The sequence below is a fragment of the Anser anser genome (assembly GCF_964211835.1).
Source record: "Anser anser genome assembly, chromosome: 10".
Classification (NCBI taxonomy): domain Eukaryota; kingdom Metazoa; phylum Chordata; class Aves; order Anseriformes; family Anatidae; genus Anser; species Anser anser.
In genome coordinates this window covers 15,957,998-15,974,248 of record NC_139730.1, presented here as the reverse complement: position 1 = coordinate 15,974,248, position 16,251 = coordinate 15,957,998, and the positions used below count along the sequence as shown (strand labels likewise).

General features: G+C 38.1%; 1 protein-coding gene across 8 annotated transcripts in view; it reads right to left on the bottom strand.

Moving 5' to 3' along the window:
- Positions 1 to 7,820: 7,820 nt before the first annotated feature.
- The window catches only part of ICE2 (interactor of little elongation complex ELL subunit 2), a 30,625-nt gene continuing 22,194 nt past the window's right edge, over positions 7,821 to 16,251 (bottom strand). For 6 of the 8 annotated variants that reach the window (XM_083850973.1, XM_083850975.1, XM_083850977.1 and 3 more), the window contains one exon: positions 7,821 to 15,798. In XM_083850973.1, the coding sequence (XP_083707099.1) occupies positions 15,628 to 15,798 (171 nt within the window). In that variant the 3' untranslated portion in view covers positions 7,821 to 15,627. The remainder of the gene's footprint in view (positions 15,799 to 16,251) is intronic. The other 2 variants (XR_014588800.1, XR_014588801.1) reach the window with 2 other exon arrangements.

Here is a 16,251-nt window from a genome sequence, read left to right as displayed (position 1 = left end):
CCGGCCCCGCGGCTAGCGCCAGGCCTGCCGCAGGTCCTGACTCATCAGACAAGCCCCGAGTATCGCCGCTGGCACGAGGCGAAGAGCCGTGTGTCACCGGCAATAAACGCCAGCAGCCCTCTGCTCCAAGGCTCACCCATGCGTGCTCGGTGAACTCAGGCACACCACACCCAACGAAGGAAAAAAAAAAAAAAGGAAATAAACTTCTCGTGAAAAATGACTGATCAAAGCCTAGAGGTGACATCTGTCACCAAAAGCAACGTAGAGTATAAGGAAATTCTAAAATAAAACCTTCACATGATCACTTGAGACTGCTGTTACACCACGATACACGGACAATTCACCGGTAATCAAGCCCAAATGCTTTGGAGAGAAGTAAGCGCTCACCCTTCCCAATACATGGGGTTAGTCTTGTATTTTAAACGCTTGTTTTTTATTGAATCCCCTACAGGTGACCACCTCAAGGCAGTTATTTCAAGAGTATGTTGTCACAGAGTGAATTTGAGAGCTATTTGCCTCCGCTATAAAGTTGGGCTTTAGGCTTGGCAAAGTACGTAAAGCAGCAGCGACAAAACTAGGCAAGTACTAGAGAGACAGAAGAACATGGGTTGCGAGACCAAGTAACTGCTGGGACTAAACCAGATCAGAGATTCAAAAATGAAGAAGTATTACTAGACTTTGAACATCAGGTAGAAGCAAAACAGTGGATGGATTAATCAGTCATTGCAGAACATAGAAATAACGTTAATAGCCTTTTCCTATGGCTATCCCCTACAAGTCTATTTTATTCAGAAAAAGAGTTATTACGGCACAGCATTTTGTCAAACAAAGAACATCATTGCCAATATCGCATTAGTTTCACACATTAGTTTTCTTTTTGGCAAGGCCACTCTATTAATGAATCTGCTTTAAGAATTAATTCCTGTCCACCAGGGTCTGTCACTAACAGTTAAACATATAATTTCTCCCTGCTTTTCAGGTTTCTTAGAAAAATCACTGGAAACTTGGAAAGGTGATTCAGAGATCAAAAATACTCACAGTCCCAGAAGTAACAGCTATCCTGTATTGCAATATTCATTAGGGCCTTTAAATAGGGATGAGCAGCTGAGCAGATGCCAGACAGCCAATTTGCTTAATAATGGATGCGGTCCCTCGGGGATAGTTTGGCAGCTGGGGGTGGGTTCCCAATCTCTTGTCAAACATTCTCAAAGCAAAGCAGTGGAAAAGCATAACCAGAATACCCTCAGCTGGAAGAAAATGTTTTAACATATGTACGTGTAGCCAATACTTCATTTTGCATTCTTGTATAAAAACTCCTAAGTCACATGTTAACATTCATTCAATCTCAGCACATTCATTCTCTTAACTGAAGGTCTAGTTACCTTTCTGTCCTCTACTGCAGCCTGTTCTAATGGCACTACTATTCCCATTTCCTCAGAAAATTATTCTATTTTTAACAACTCAATATTTCTAAAAACTTGAGGTAGCATATAGCTCATATACCACCATTATTTTAACTAGATTTTCATATGAACAGTTTGAAGCAGCTTCAGTATCAAGTGAGCTATTACCATTCTAGCTACATTAAGTGCAGCATGAAAACATTTTCCAGTAATTCCAACAGCTTCAGAAAAGGAACAGATAATATTGCCTCTAATATCCAACTTAATCAATTATTCAATCTTCGAATCACACACTCACCTCATTTTAAACAGTCTCCCACATTCAGCAGCCTGTCTGATCTTACACAACCTTCAGAGACTGTTGAAGTGCTTTAGTATGGAAAAAAATGACAGTGAACCATAGTGGGGAAAAAAAAGAGTAGTAACTGAAACCAGTCATGAAGACATGAACATTATATTAAAACATAACGAATTACCTCAATTGATCTTTGCTTACGTAGGTCTACTGACATCAAAGGCACTTGTACCAGCTGGGGAATCTAACAGGTATGAACGGCAGAAAAGACATCAATACTTCTGGCAAGCAACAAACTTCCTCTAATACCAAGGCCTGGTGGTCCTGCCCATGGAAATACTATACATTCTTCCTGTCTTTGAGGAAAAAAAAAATATACTCTGCAAAACCAGTGAGCTGAAGAAGGCAGCAGTCAGACTGTGCAAATAGGAAAGGCTTGTTATCTGCCAAACAAGGAAAGGAAATTAAGTCAATGGGAGAACAGCAGCCAAGTGCCTGAATCACTTTTTAAAATGAGACATAAGCTTGTAAGTCATATAGGTTATTTCTGAAGATTTACTGAAAGCTTGGAGGGTTTGTACAACACTGATCACAGTACGTTCTGGTCCACAACCACTGTTCCTTAGCACGACATTAGAATAACTACTGTTAGCATTAGTCTGGTTCAAAGGCTGGGAGAAGGACTGCACTTATCGCAAGCCCAGTCTCCCTCTGTGCCTGCCTCTCAGATGTTTAACTGGAAGAAACATGCTGCAACTAGCCTGCAAGTAAGGCAGTACCAGGAAAGGTTTTCAACTTGTATTTACATCGCTAAATCCCCACAATCCCTTAAAATACCTGCACAGAAAGTCACTATTTCAAATAACCTGCAACTACCTCAGCTGCAATTACCTATTTGCGATCCCCATCTTCCTGCATGCTGACCACAGAAATCAGAGAGCACTTTTGTTGACTGGAGCTCCCCAGAGTACTGAGGATGGAAAAACAGATGTAATTGTGCTAACTTCTCATTCTTCCTTTCTGACAGCTCACTGTGGCTGTGGTTCATCCTACCCTCTATGGACATTGCCTGTACATCCATTTACTCCACCTTCTCAGACTCAGTGACATCACCATTGCTAACTCTCCCCTATTTTTTTTATTATTGCTTAATATTGTTTGATATGTTTGATACTCATTTTCTGTTTACCTTCTATTTAATACACCTATTCTCTTCCATCTCAGCAACATCTTTGATTTTCCTTGTCACTATCTTCATCTTGTTATACTACTGGAGAACAGATCTGTTTAACTTGGACATTCAACTTAAGTTTCCCTCTGTGCCAAGCTTTACCATTGCAGTAACATTAATACAAATGGGGCCACTCCGGCTCTCAATTTTTTTTTCTCTCCCACTTCAGTCCCTGAATTGTTTGGCTCCTTCATCTACACAGATCTTGCTCATTCTCTCTCACAATGCTTTCTCAAAAAAAAAAAAAAGCGCATTAACACTGTAGTTATGAAGGCCACAATTCTGTCAACATTTATTGCCTATTTAAACATTTTTCTTAAAATACCAAAACAACAGGATGAGGACAGAGGACTTTCTGGTTTAGGCGTGGCTGATCCTCTATGTACCATGTTGCCTCACTGAACGTATTATGTTGCAAGAGGATAATATAAATTCCATTCTGCTTAACATATGATCAGGCAGACCTCTGGGTATTATTTTTGCACCTTGGTTATTTGGTATGATTTGGGAACTGCCATGAAACAAACACACAGATTTGTTATTAGTACTTAGAGGGATCACAGTTACAAAAAAGTAAAATATACCTTTCAAGTTATGCTAGTAGGACTTCCATGACAATGACTTGGCAAGTTATTACATCTATTGCAGACTTCTGAAAGAACACCTTGCATATATGAGGAAAGCTCTAAACAATGGAAGTGCTTCCCCCCCCCCCCCCCCCCCAAGTTGGGAAATGCAGAATTTTTGATTACCACCCATAATGATTTACTCTTAATCCTACAGAACTGTAATTCTGCCCTATGTTTTCAAAAAGGACATTGAATATCAATGCCGCCTTTTTATCTGCTACAGTACCAGAAAACTAGATATCCTGTTAGATGCTCCACCTAGAAACCTAATCCCTGGGATCAATTCTATTCTGTGCAATCTAATTCCTACATGTACACACATTCCTGTACAAGTGTTGTTCTATACACGGAATTTCATTGACTTGAAATAATTCTTTTTAAAGAGCTACACTTATCTCTGGAGTGATCTTTTGTGTTAGACAGATCTCACCTATTTTGTTGTGTGTGCATTTTACAAACAAAGTGTTATAGTAGATAAGCGTAGGTGACATTTGCCATTTCAGCCTAGTTACAGGCAGATAGATAGTATGCTTGTGAGTAGGTCATCCAGGTTAGAAACAGGAAGCCTGGACTGTATGCTATGGCTTGCTGTGTGATCCGGAATCACTGCCTTCTCACTGATCAGGTCCTGTCTTTTGACTGTTAACTCTTTAAATAAATTACTTCAACATAAAGAATTACATCATAGTCAAGACATTGTTTCCGGTTTATCTTCATCTGTTTTGTATGAAATCTACATTACAAGAAAATGGATGTAACCTTGTTTAAAGTATGTATTTTAGCAATACTTTCAACCGAAGAGGTGATGGCGATGTTCTACAGTTACTTCCCATAGTGAATCTCAAGGTGTTTCACCCATTGCACTAGAACCTGACAGCAAATACTTTCCATGATTAGTGAAACATCTACCTCTCTCCACCACTAGTTAGCTGCACCTTGCACACAACTTCCAGAAGTCACCTTGTATCTCCTTATACTTTGTTCAATCACTAGACTTCTCTTCAGCTACTTTTCTAGTCTTTATGCATGTAAATTCACTTCCACCTGCCGTTCTGTGTTCCCTCTCTGAACACCCTTTCTTGTGTGTCCAACCATAACTGCAGAATTAACTCTATTTTCAGAGATTTTCCTCATCACCGGTGGAAATATCATCCTCATTCTTTTATCTTAAAACCTCAGCAGATCCTTGCTCCCTAGCCCTATGGGCAGCAAGGAGCTTGCCTCCACAAAGAAACAGACGCCTGGGTGATGTAGGATCTAAATCAAGACAAGGGAGTAGCAAAGCAAAATACAACCTAGGACTTTAATTACAGGGCTCAGTCAGAAAGAACTTCTTTAACTACGCACAGAAGCTAATCATAAAGAAAGCTGTCTCAAGGAATATACATAGCCTAATTGAAGGTCACCACCAGTAACCAAAAAACAAAGGTTGATCACCATGGTGGAATCACACTGCACTGGCTGCCTGCTGTTAACAGAAAACAACACGGAATCATCTATGCTCCAGTCAAGATGCTCAAAATGAAGTAAGATCCATCATTATTCTCACCTAGCTAACACAGAAAACAACATGGGCCAGCAACTTGAAAGGCACAGTAAGGTCATTTTCCCCATGCTTCAGATCAGGCTATCACATATCCTTTCCGTCTGTTCAGCATGCTCACTGGAGTCAGCCAGGAGACATATACAAGTTCAAGTGACAGAGATTTAGTGAGAAATGTGCATCACAAGCAAATGATAACCCAGCAACTCAGATGCTCTTCTGTTCTTTGGTACACGTCACTCATCTGGCCTACATTCTTCACAAGCATTCATAGTGTCTGGACTTCAATTTTGAATTCTGAACTAAAACACTAAACCCTAGCATCTCGGTGTTCCAGCGTGCCTCACAGAAGTAGCTATCTAGTGTCTGACTGGGAGATGTAGCATAGACACATACATAAATACACTTGCCTAATTCCTTTTACTGGTGGTATTGGCAGGATGAGTAAATTCATCATGTTTACTGTGAATGAAACAGTCACAGGATGCACAAACAAACAGTCACTGTGTGTAACCACATTTCTGTGCATTTCCTCAATCTCATGGGGATTTCCTGACACCTTACCAGACAGCCAACTATCTTTTAATGCTAGAATTATCCAACCTGTTCTTTACAAAGGCTGTAGAACATAGCTCAGATATTCAGGAAGGTAACTTTACTTTCTGTTCTCAGACCATCACAAATAGCTTCACAAGCACAGTTTAATCTCCTTAGGGGGTGGAGAGTTGCAATTCTATCTGAATTAGATAGACATCAAGATGTCTTTGGTCCTATACACATTAATAGGTTAAAAATACATCTCAAAACTGCTATGACAGGTTCACCTTTTTGAGCAATATCAGCATAATGCTGCTAGCATAAATAGGCTAGCAGTACATTACAGCATTAAGAGAGAGATTTTGAAGCCATTTAGATGGCACAATGTGTAAAACGATCACAGCTGCCAGCTCTACAATAACATTCCCCAGACTGCCAACATACTGGAAAACACTGTAGGAAATATTACTCGTGCACACAGAGGCCCTGACATCATCCAGAACAGATCAGCATGAATAACCACTACAGACTGGTCTTTCTTGCCAAAGACTAGAAACAGCTATAAAAGATGGATGCTGCCAAAAATTCACAAGGAATTTTTCCTAGGAATAGTGTTAAAAGATTCATGTAAGACCAAGTCTGTTTCATTGTTTCCCATCGTTCTATGTTTTTTTTTTCTCATTTTAGTGACTCAGAACAGAAACAATCCCCTGGTTTGGATCATCTCCTGGCCCCTGCCAAAGTACAGGGGAGGTTGTCACGTCTTACATATATCCATGAGGCTTCATTGGCATAATTTTAAAAGTTTCAAGGAATCTAATTAAGCACCAGCTAAGCTTCCTTTAAACAGTCCTTAAACAATAGATTCCTATGGCAAATTTGCAGGCTAATAACTGCATACTGCAAAAAACAGCCCCTTTTTATTTAACATCATGCCACTTCTGAAACGGTCCATGAAAATGAATTGAAAAATCACTTACAGATTCACTGACTGAAATCAGCATATGGTTACTACAGCAAATGAACACATCTGTAAATTTCAATTAAGATCAATGATTCTGTGAAATAACAGCAAAGCTTTTGTTTGTTTTTGTTTTCAAACTTATCAACCCTGTTTCAGTCCAAAATAACATAAAATTAGGATTTTGAGTCAGTTATTAAATGATCTGAACTTCACTACCTAATTAGGCTCAGCTGAGGTTGTAGTGGTTGGGGAACAAACACTGCCTTTCAACACAAAAGAATGTCACACATTCAGAAAAGTCTCTCTTCATCAAATATGACTGTTGACACTGACATCCTTTTTTATTCTCTTAAGTGGCAACTTACAGCTTTAGATCAAATTTAAGGCAAAGAAACTTGATTTCAAATAAAGATGTTGCATCATTGAAAGGGAACGGCTGCTTGGGGAGATCTGTTTCTGCCAGGCAGGCTAAGACTTGCATTTCCAGGTCGAAAGCACAGGTTTGAATTCTAAAATCACCATTCTCTCCCTTCAATGAATCAGAAATGTATTTAAAAGCCTTCACATTTCAGTGTGAAGGAATACATCTAATATGTAACTGCGTAACTACGAGCCTTCAACAAACACTAAGTTGATCAGGATGCAGCTTGCTAGTTCCATGGGGAACAGATTCGTTAACCTTAGGAAGTGAAACAAAAGGCTGTAGTGAAAGCACAACTACAGATGACTTTTCAATCAGGTCTTCAACACTAAGGTTTATTTTCCTGGTACTGCTATCATTCTAGGAGGTCATCAACACAATAATAAGCAACCATCACTGTCCGTATAGAATAACCTCATATAAAGCAGGAGAGGAGTTCAAGACCAGCTGACTGATCTACAAGAACAGACATGGAGAGACAGACAGCTGTTGCCTGTCTTGTGGAGTTGGAGGCAGTACCAAAGAAAGCCTTCAGGGTAGTTTTGCTAGTGTAACAGCTAGAAGCCAAAGCAACAGTCTGACATACACATGCACTCACAGCACACAGAACAACATAAAGCCACAGTCATTTGTTACTTCGAAAGCAAAATAAGTGTGTACTCTATTTCATCTCTTCAAATCTATTCAGGCTGGAGGGAAACCTTACAACTGGATTAATAATGCATTCTTTTGACAGATATGACGTTGTATGAGGTATCTTCCCTGGACAAGGCAGGAAACAAACTTACTATTCATGTACCAGCATATAAACATACTGTTTATTATATAAAAGGCTGTAGTGAGAGGTGTAATCACCCACAAGTTTCTTTTTCTCCAGAGACAATGACAGTGTCAGCATAGCATGTTCTCCATGTTTCTTAACCTAAATGTGCTGCTTTTGAGATAAGACGTCTGATCAATCTTAAAGGCCATTCTGCTTAGGTTACCTGTAAAGAAGCCAAAGAATTTCAAATGCACTTACTCATTTGTAAATGGCTACAAAAATAAATAAAAAAACACATTCAAAGTAGCATGTGCAGTTACCTAGCAATTACACCTCCTTTTTATTTTATCGTATTACTTTCCAATTTTAACAGAATATCCAGAAAATTACATGGGAGAACTGGGCTTCTCCAGCTGATCAAGGAAACAGAACTGCGTAAGCATAGTAACTGAACGCAATAACTAAGAATGGCTTGGTTCAGCAGAAATTTGTTTACATTCTTTTTTTTTTTTCTGAATTGCTTGCACAAAGATTTGGTAGGTAGAGTTTTGGAATGCACTGAAACATCAATTGCAGGAGGCATGGCACAGAATAACACTCATGCTGTTTGCTTAACTACGGGATATACAAATCTTCAAGTCTGCATTAATCTAAGAGCCATGACCTCATAAGCAGATTTGGAAATGACTCAAATTGGGAATAAGTGCTCCCAACAACTGAATCTGTTTCTAGATGTACAATTTCCCTCTATGTCAGATTCAGGTTTGACAAAGCATTAGACTGGGCAAAAGCTTGCCTATTTTTCTGATTTTCTACAGCTGATCATTTGAAGATACATGTATATGAACCTCTGTATAAACTCTAGGAATTTACTGTGTTATCACTAAATATCTTTATAAGGAAATGCTCAAACTTTCCGACTATAGTTGCGCAGACAATATATGACCTCCCCAGCAACACCTGCAATGCATTTAGGTTTAATAATCATGTTGTAAATGGCTTCAAACTCAGTGCTGTACTCACCTGCACCAGTTATAGCTAAGGATCAATCATCCTTCATTTGGCACTACTTTATCATCTTTGATGTTATTCTGTTGAGGGATTCAGCAGCTCTCTCACCCTAAATATACAAATCTGACTATTACGGTGCTCACACAGGTCATAACTAGCAAAGGACTGATTATACTAACACAGCATTCTAACTATCATTATCTCTGCCAGCCTCACAACTGCCATTTTCCTGAAGGCATCAGTTCCTAAAAGCCGGCAATTTGCAAAAATTCAGGGTTTCCTGTACAAGGCAGTGGTGGGGAGCAGACAGTCTATAGCTCTCACTTTAAGGTAAAATTTCAAAAATATAATGAGTCACATGTCCTTGAGTATTAAAAAGTTTCCAACATCCTTGAAATGCTCAAAAGGCTCTCAGAAGTATGTCAAGATTTATTAAAACTCAATCTTTTCTCACATACTGACTTTTTAAAGTCAGAAGCATTATCGCTGTTCAAAACGTTCCGACGATATCTACCATGGTAGAGCTTGCTCTTTTTCTTTCTTCACAAATTACAGTCGTTTGGCAGTAACTGAGAAATAAGCACTGATGGGGTATGTGCTTATTTTTAGGGAACAGGCAGGTGATATAGCCTTTCCTAGCCATTCATGCTGCCTTACAACAGAGGAATCTCAGACATGCATGGCAAACTGTTTAGATAAGTATCTCCGAGTAAGTCTTAGCAAAACTGAAATGCATTTATGTACCTTTTGGAAAAGTTGCCTTTAAAAGTATCTGTGTAACTGTAATGTGAACTACCACCTTCAACATGAAAGAAGCTGGCTTGGCTGATACTAGTTTTGGTCAGCAATATCAGTATACTTTTCCTTTTGGTTCTTCCGAACAAAGAAATTGCCCAGTGGAAAAATAAACAATTTTCCTTTACTAGGGCAATCTCAAGAAATGTATACTTCCAAAAAAACATGCTGTGAATAAAAGAATGATGTTGCTACTGTATTTTATTTAAAGCATCAGGGACTATGTTGCTGGGTTTGGTAACGGTGGCTCTCCTCACTCCCCCCCCTCTTCTCTGTTTGTGGATACAATTACTCATTCTTTCCCCTCTTTCTGAATTACAATATTCTTTTAATATCTACTGAAATCTTTACATCACAAACAGTAACAAAAGATACTAAGTTTCCTCTGAATTACCTCTACTGTTATACTTCATACAAAATTACCATGATGCCTTGAGGAATGAGATAAGCACACAACAGATGAGTACTGATACTGATGGAAGTCCTCAAGACTGCACTAGGACAAATACTGTTTAATAATTTTGATACCAAATTATTCTACGAATCAAGCTAGCAGTGTGTTGCTCCAGTTTCATAGGAACAACAACAAAAAGTCCCACTGCAAGGTATAGGACAACAGTGTCTTCTCAATCTTACAGGCAGATGTGTACTGGCTTGCCTTGAAGACAGTCATAAATTAAATCAGCCTTGAGATTATCTATAGAATACCCTTATAAGACCCAGAATGTCTATGGTCAGCTTTTTGACAATGACAAATCTTCACCTACAAACTAGGTAAGGTGCAATTCAAATGTTCTCTGCTTAAACCACCTGGACACTAAAAGTTGTTTTCTGGAAATGTAATTTGGGATACATAGCAGAATAACATAACTTCGAAAACACTTTAATATATTATTTTTGGCATAGAGTAATAGAATTCAAACTTGCAAACAAAATTTAAAGAACTCTGCAGAAAAATATGATTTAAAAACAACTATGAAAAAGCAAACCTACTCTTAACGAAAAGAAATTTGAAAGCATATCAAGCAATGGCAGTGCTTCTGGGAAGGACTGTGCCCTTCTTTGTAAGAAAGGCTGTATTGTGCTTAAGAAAAAATAAGCTTAGTTACAGAAATTCTCAGAAGCATCTAGGACGTTATATATCCAGTCAGACAAAGAGAGAGACTGAAAATGCTCTGATTTCTTCTACCAGTAGAACTAAAGCCAGCTTAAATGAAGGTCAGCACTAAACACACTGAAAGACCACATCTAAGCTGGTCTTTACCTTGTTTTGGAGACAAGCTGCTACTTAGAATACAGAACAATCAAATAAGAAGCAAAAGATGTACCTTTTCAAACGGTTCAATGTTTGCTATTGAACATCACTGCATTGAGTTGATACTCACTTGCTGTGGGTAGCTCCTACCTGCCAGCACAAGGATGAATGTCCTGTCACATCGTCCCTGTTCTTTTCCATGCTTCCAGCTGCTAGGCTACATTACAAGACACTGAGAAAACATGATAAATCTTTTCCTAATGTTTTACATAAACAATGTGCATTGTATTCTTAAAAAGTTTTGCACTCAAACAAGTAGTGAAGAGGTCTAGCAAGTCACACGTGGGAATGAAAGCTGATCATTAGTGATCCTTCAGTGCAAAGTGCAAATAGAGCTTGACAGCACTTATTACTGCAGAAAAAAAAGAGAAGTTACATTTCACAATCAGTAGCCCATCGTAGTCATACACATAATATGAAAAAACTGGTCATGTTTCATGCTTTTGCATGCACGTCAACCAATAATCTCAAATGCCAGGTAACGATTGCCCTTCTAGTCCTCCAAAACTAAATTGAGACTGCCTACCAATTTAACCTAGTAAAAAAAGGTAGTGAATGGAGAGAACCAGATTTAGTACCAGTCACTCAACACAGCACATAAAACTTTATGTTCTCAGAGGGTTTCTTCTGTTTTTGTGAGGTGTTTAGTGGCTCAGAGGTGTACTAGTAGTCACGAATGGAGCTCCTCAGGAGTTGACACTTGGTCCACTACTATTCAGTTGTCTTATAAATCATCTGGCTACCACAATTGAATCAATCTTAGTTTGCAGATGACACTGAAAGTGGAGAAGAATTAGAGTGGACAAAGAGTTGCTGTTCAGAGAAACCTGGACAGGAAGAACTGCATGAACTTTTAAAAAGAAGTCCTGCACCCAGAATAAAAAAATCACAAGTAGCAGCACAAGCTGCCCCATTAATACCAGACCACAAACATTTGCACCAAAATGCTGAGAGAATTGAATACCAAATTTAGAAAGAAGTTAGGGCAATTCTCCTGCAGTTACAACTTCCAATTCTAAGAGACAGGACAGTATGTGCTCTTTATAACCAGGTAAATCACATAAAGACAAAAATCTAATGAGAGAAAAATAAAACTGGAAGATTCTTAGATGGGATAAGTAACATCTAACCACGCACTCCAAATGCTTATATAAAAGATATTCTTAAAGTACAGATCGACAAAAAGTACTAATTGCATTTAAAAATGAGTCCTATAAACCTTAATATAAATACACAACCCATTCCAAACACCAAACTGGAAATTGGAATTATAGGACAGGATTGTGATATCTGAAAATTTGTTCCTAAATTCAGCGGATTGAGGCCACAAAAAAGATCAGTATTAGTTATCTACAGAAGAACAGTTTTCTATGGAGTAAGATCCAGGCCTGCTCACTCTCGTCCAACTGTAGGTTCCTTCTTTGCACAGCTCTACACTCTGTTAGATTTGGGAGTTGACTGGTGGTAACATAACCGTCAGGCTCTCCTGTATTCCTTCCTTCTCCTCCACAGGTAACTGTCCCTTTGGGATCAGTCTGCACAGGACCAATGATTCATCAACTGATATTTAGCAGTTTTTCAAACTTGACTGAAATCCCTTTTTTTTTTTTTATGAATCAACTATTTTGTTTAGTCTTTTTTTGTTTTGTTTCAAAGTTCAGAAGTTACGGCTCAAAGTAAGTATGCTATCCCTTCTCCTTTTACCAAACTCCTTTAAACGGTATTTTAGATGCAAAATGAAATATACCTCGGTACAACATTTGCCTCAAATTGATGAGCATTTAGTAATATGTTCTGCTATCAGACCCATTTCACCAAGAAGAATTCTGCTGAATTGTAATTAGAGAAAATAATAATTTGACTTTACATACAGATATCACACTGGATTACAAAGCTGAAATTTAGGCAAAGTAAGAAACTCACAACAGATTTTAGTCCACGATATTTCACATTCCTCCATTTTTAAATTCACCAAACCAAGGATGCTGAAAAGCAACGCCATCTTTTGGGAAACAGGAATACCCAGCAGCAAGATGATCAAGGACATATTGTCTTTATGCTGTATCAGGCTCTTACCTAAAAGGACAAGATTTGGTTTTCATATGGTGTTAAAACTAACATCTCTCTTCCCACAGAACCTCATGTACTAAGACCTTATCAGGATGTGGCAGACATAGGAAAAGGCTGTGATATTGAGCTAGGAAGCAGCAATAGTTATCAGAACAAAATCTATTCTTTACTTTTCAAGTCCATGCAGATTCGGAGTGCATTCACATACACACGTAAGACACAAACCCACCCTACTACTGCAACCAAGAGCTATCCAAGTGATATTGTTCTGTGCTGGTTATTTCAAATTCCTCCTCTTGGAGGATATCCCCAAGATTCATTTTAGCATCTTCAAAGCTATGGGGAACAGGAATTCCTTTCTGATAGCAGAAAGCTCGTTGTGCTATAACTGGCTTGTAAAAATAGTAAATTGTGCATAAACTTTATGAAGGTACATTTGGCATGGCCACGACAAAATGAACAGACCACAGTTTTTGGTAGCATGTGTTCTACCCAACAAAGGACACAAAAAAATAAACCCCATGCTATATGAACAAAAGCAGTTTTTCAAACAACTAACCTGCCTTAGAGCCAATTCCTCCAGGGCCACTTAATCCAAAACAGATAAATAAATTAAAAAAAATAATTAAAGAAATAATAATGAATTAAAAAGCCATTTCACGTGTTGTATACACATATTCCCTACATATTCTAAATGGATAATAAACTACAATTTGGATACTATCGTTAGGTTAACATTAAAAGATAGAAGCAAGTCTTTTAGCTGCACAGATTGATTGGCAAAAAGAGCACACATTTCTAACATAAGAAACTGTATCAAGAAGCTAAATTCCACACAAGTCTTGACGGAGATTTTGTAAATACACACTGAAAACTGCTTTGATTCCCCACACAGACTAAGTTAAGTGGCAGAAATGACTCACAGCTAAAATATTCCTATCATGGGAGGTTACTAGATGGATTTAGGATTTTGAATCAGGGATACTTGTAATGTGCAAACAGCTCTACGCTAATTCAGCTTGTCAATAACATATTGCTACAGCTAAAATAATAAAAATAATACAGGGACAAAAATCAGAAAATACTTGGTATTTCACAAAGAACAGTTTTTAATGTACATTCATTGCTTAAACTTGCTTAGAAGAACCTGTCTGCAGGATTTCCAAACGCGTATAACCCAGTAAGCAAATTAAATGTTTTATTTTTACTTTCATGATAAAAAAAAAAAAGTATAATATCAAGAGTAGGTAATCTTCCTTTGCCCAAATAAAACACTTGGAAGGAAACCTGTAAGGTCTTTGATTCACATGTTAGCAGTATAAGCATGTATACAAACAGCCAGAATATCACTCAAAAAAAGAAAAAAAAGTGGCCCAGACATTTTAAAATGGTAGCGTGACTTAAAAGGCAAAAATGGGAAAGAATTCACTGGTTTGGTTTCATTCTTGAAACTTTCAAGAATTCGTGAGCTCTTCTAAAATCACTGCTCCTAATAAAGGAAGACCTAGGCTGCAGTTCAGAAGACAGAAAGCAAAAGCTAGAGTTGAGAACAATTTTGCAGCCACGATTTCAAGCACTGTTTCTGTTGAAATTCTGTTTCATGTAACACTGAAAGTCAGTATCATAGAATAGCTTTAATACTCTCTTCCCTCACAATCAATCACGTTAATTACAGATGCATCATAGCTTACAACGTGCTTTATACTGGCCTTTTCACAAACAGTAAATATTCTCTTTTCTTAACTTCAGTCTGTCAGACTGGCTGTAAATTTTAAGTGAACTGCTGAGGCACAGTACAGTCCAGGTGATTTTTTAATCAAATGACTTAAGGCAAACCTTAATACCTCAGATGAACACTACAGTATATCCACCTGCAATCTGATACAAGATTTAGGCTGCAGCCATTCAGTAATACTGTAAAAAACTGCAATATAAATTTTTGAAGACATGTTGGAATCCAAACTTTTTGGAAATTGTGTTAGGGAAGCATAGAAGGACTCTTTAACCATTTCAAACTTTGCTGTACTTTTAAGTTTCCTAGTGCAGATTTATGGCACATAGTCTTCAAATAAGCACAGCTTTTGTTCCCAAAGACTCAGCTGCTACACCACCCTAAAAAAGAACGTATTTTTTAATATAACTTAAAAATTGTTAGACACTGCTAAAATGATAAACTAATTAAATCTCTTATTTACATCACATAAAGCAAAATATGGTTTTAAAATGTCAGAATACAAATACGTAGTGATTCTTGAATTAAGGAAACTGAAAAGTTGTTTTTCTTGCTACTGTCTGACATCAGATATTGCTATCAACTACTGCTTCATTCCTCATGATGCAGTTTTTCTGTGGAAATAATGAAACAGAATATACATTTCTCCTCTTTCCTCAGCTGCAGACACTTGCCTTTAAAAAAAAAAACAAACCTGACTGAATTTGAGATTTTCATTTGAATGTATGCACTGAGGTAAGAAAGGGTTAAGGTTTATAGACTGTTTCAGTGTTTTAAACATGGCTGTGGAGCTGTTTCTCTTGCCAGCTTGTTCTGGCTCCTTTGAAACCTGCAAGAAAGCCTCAGATTTCTTGTTTCATTTTGTCCTTCTCCAGCCCATACTTAGCACAGCTCAGCTATTCCTACTTCACTTGTATTTTACTTCATTTTCCACTTTTTCTTCATCATTCTTTGTTTGCAGTAAATCTTCTTCAGCTTCTTTGTAGCCACACCTTCATTTCTAACAGGCTTAGCCGGATTGCCTTTTGTTTCCATAGTTACTGGCTTTCCCTCGTAGGGTGTGTCCGACTGCCCTTTCACCCCCGTCATCTAGACACGTTTAAAAAAAAAAAGTAGAATTAATAATCTTAAATCTCTATTAAGCATAGACACACAACTACCTACAGAGAGCTGCCCTCTACTTCTCATTCCAGCCAGCCTCAGAGGCCGCATCTGGACTGGGTGACAGGCACAACTGGTCTTCCTGTCACCAGTGGGATCTGCCCACTCCTGCTCCTTCCTTAACCACATGCCTGGATTTCTGTCTGGCAGAAACCAAAGCACACAACATAATTAGAAACTGCTCTGTTTTGCCCTCATATGAGGTCAGGATGTAGGTAAAACATACAACTGGCATAAAAAGTATCCCATAGTCCACTAAGCTAGGCATAGTTAGCATGTGGGCTTTCAACAAATCAGTAAATCTACACCAAAAGGAAAAAAAAATAATGCCTGATTTTTTTTTTTTTTTTACTTTTGACATGTCCATAGATAAAGAACATC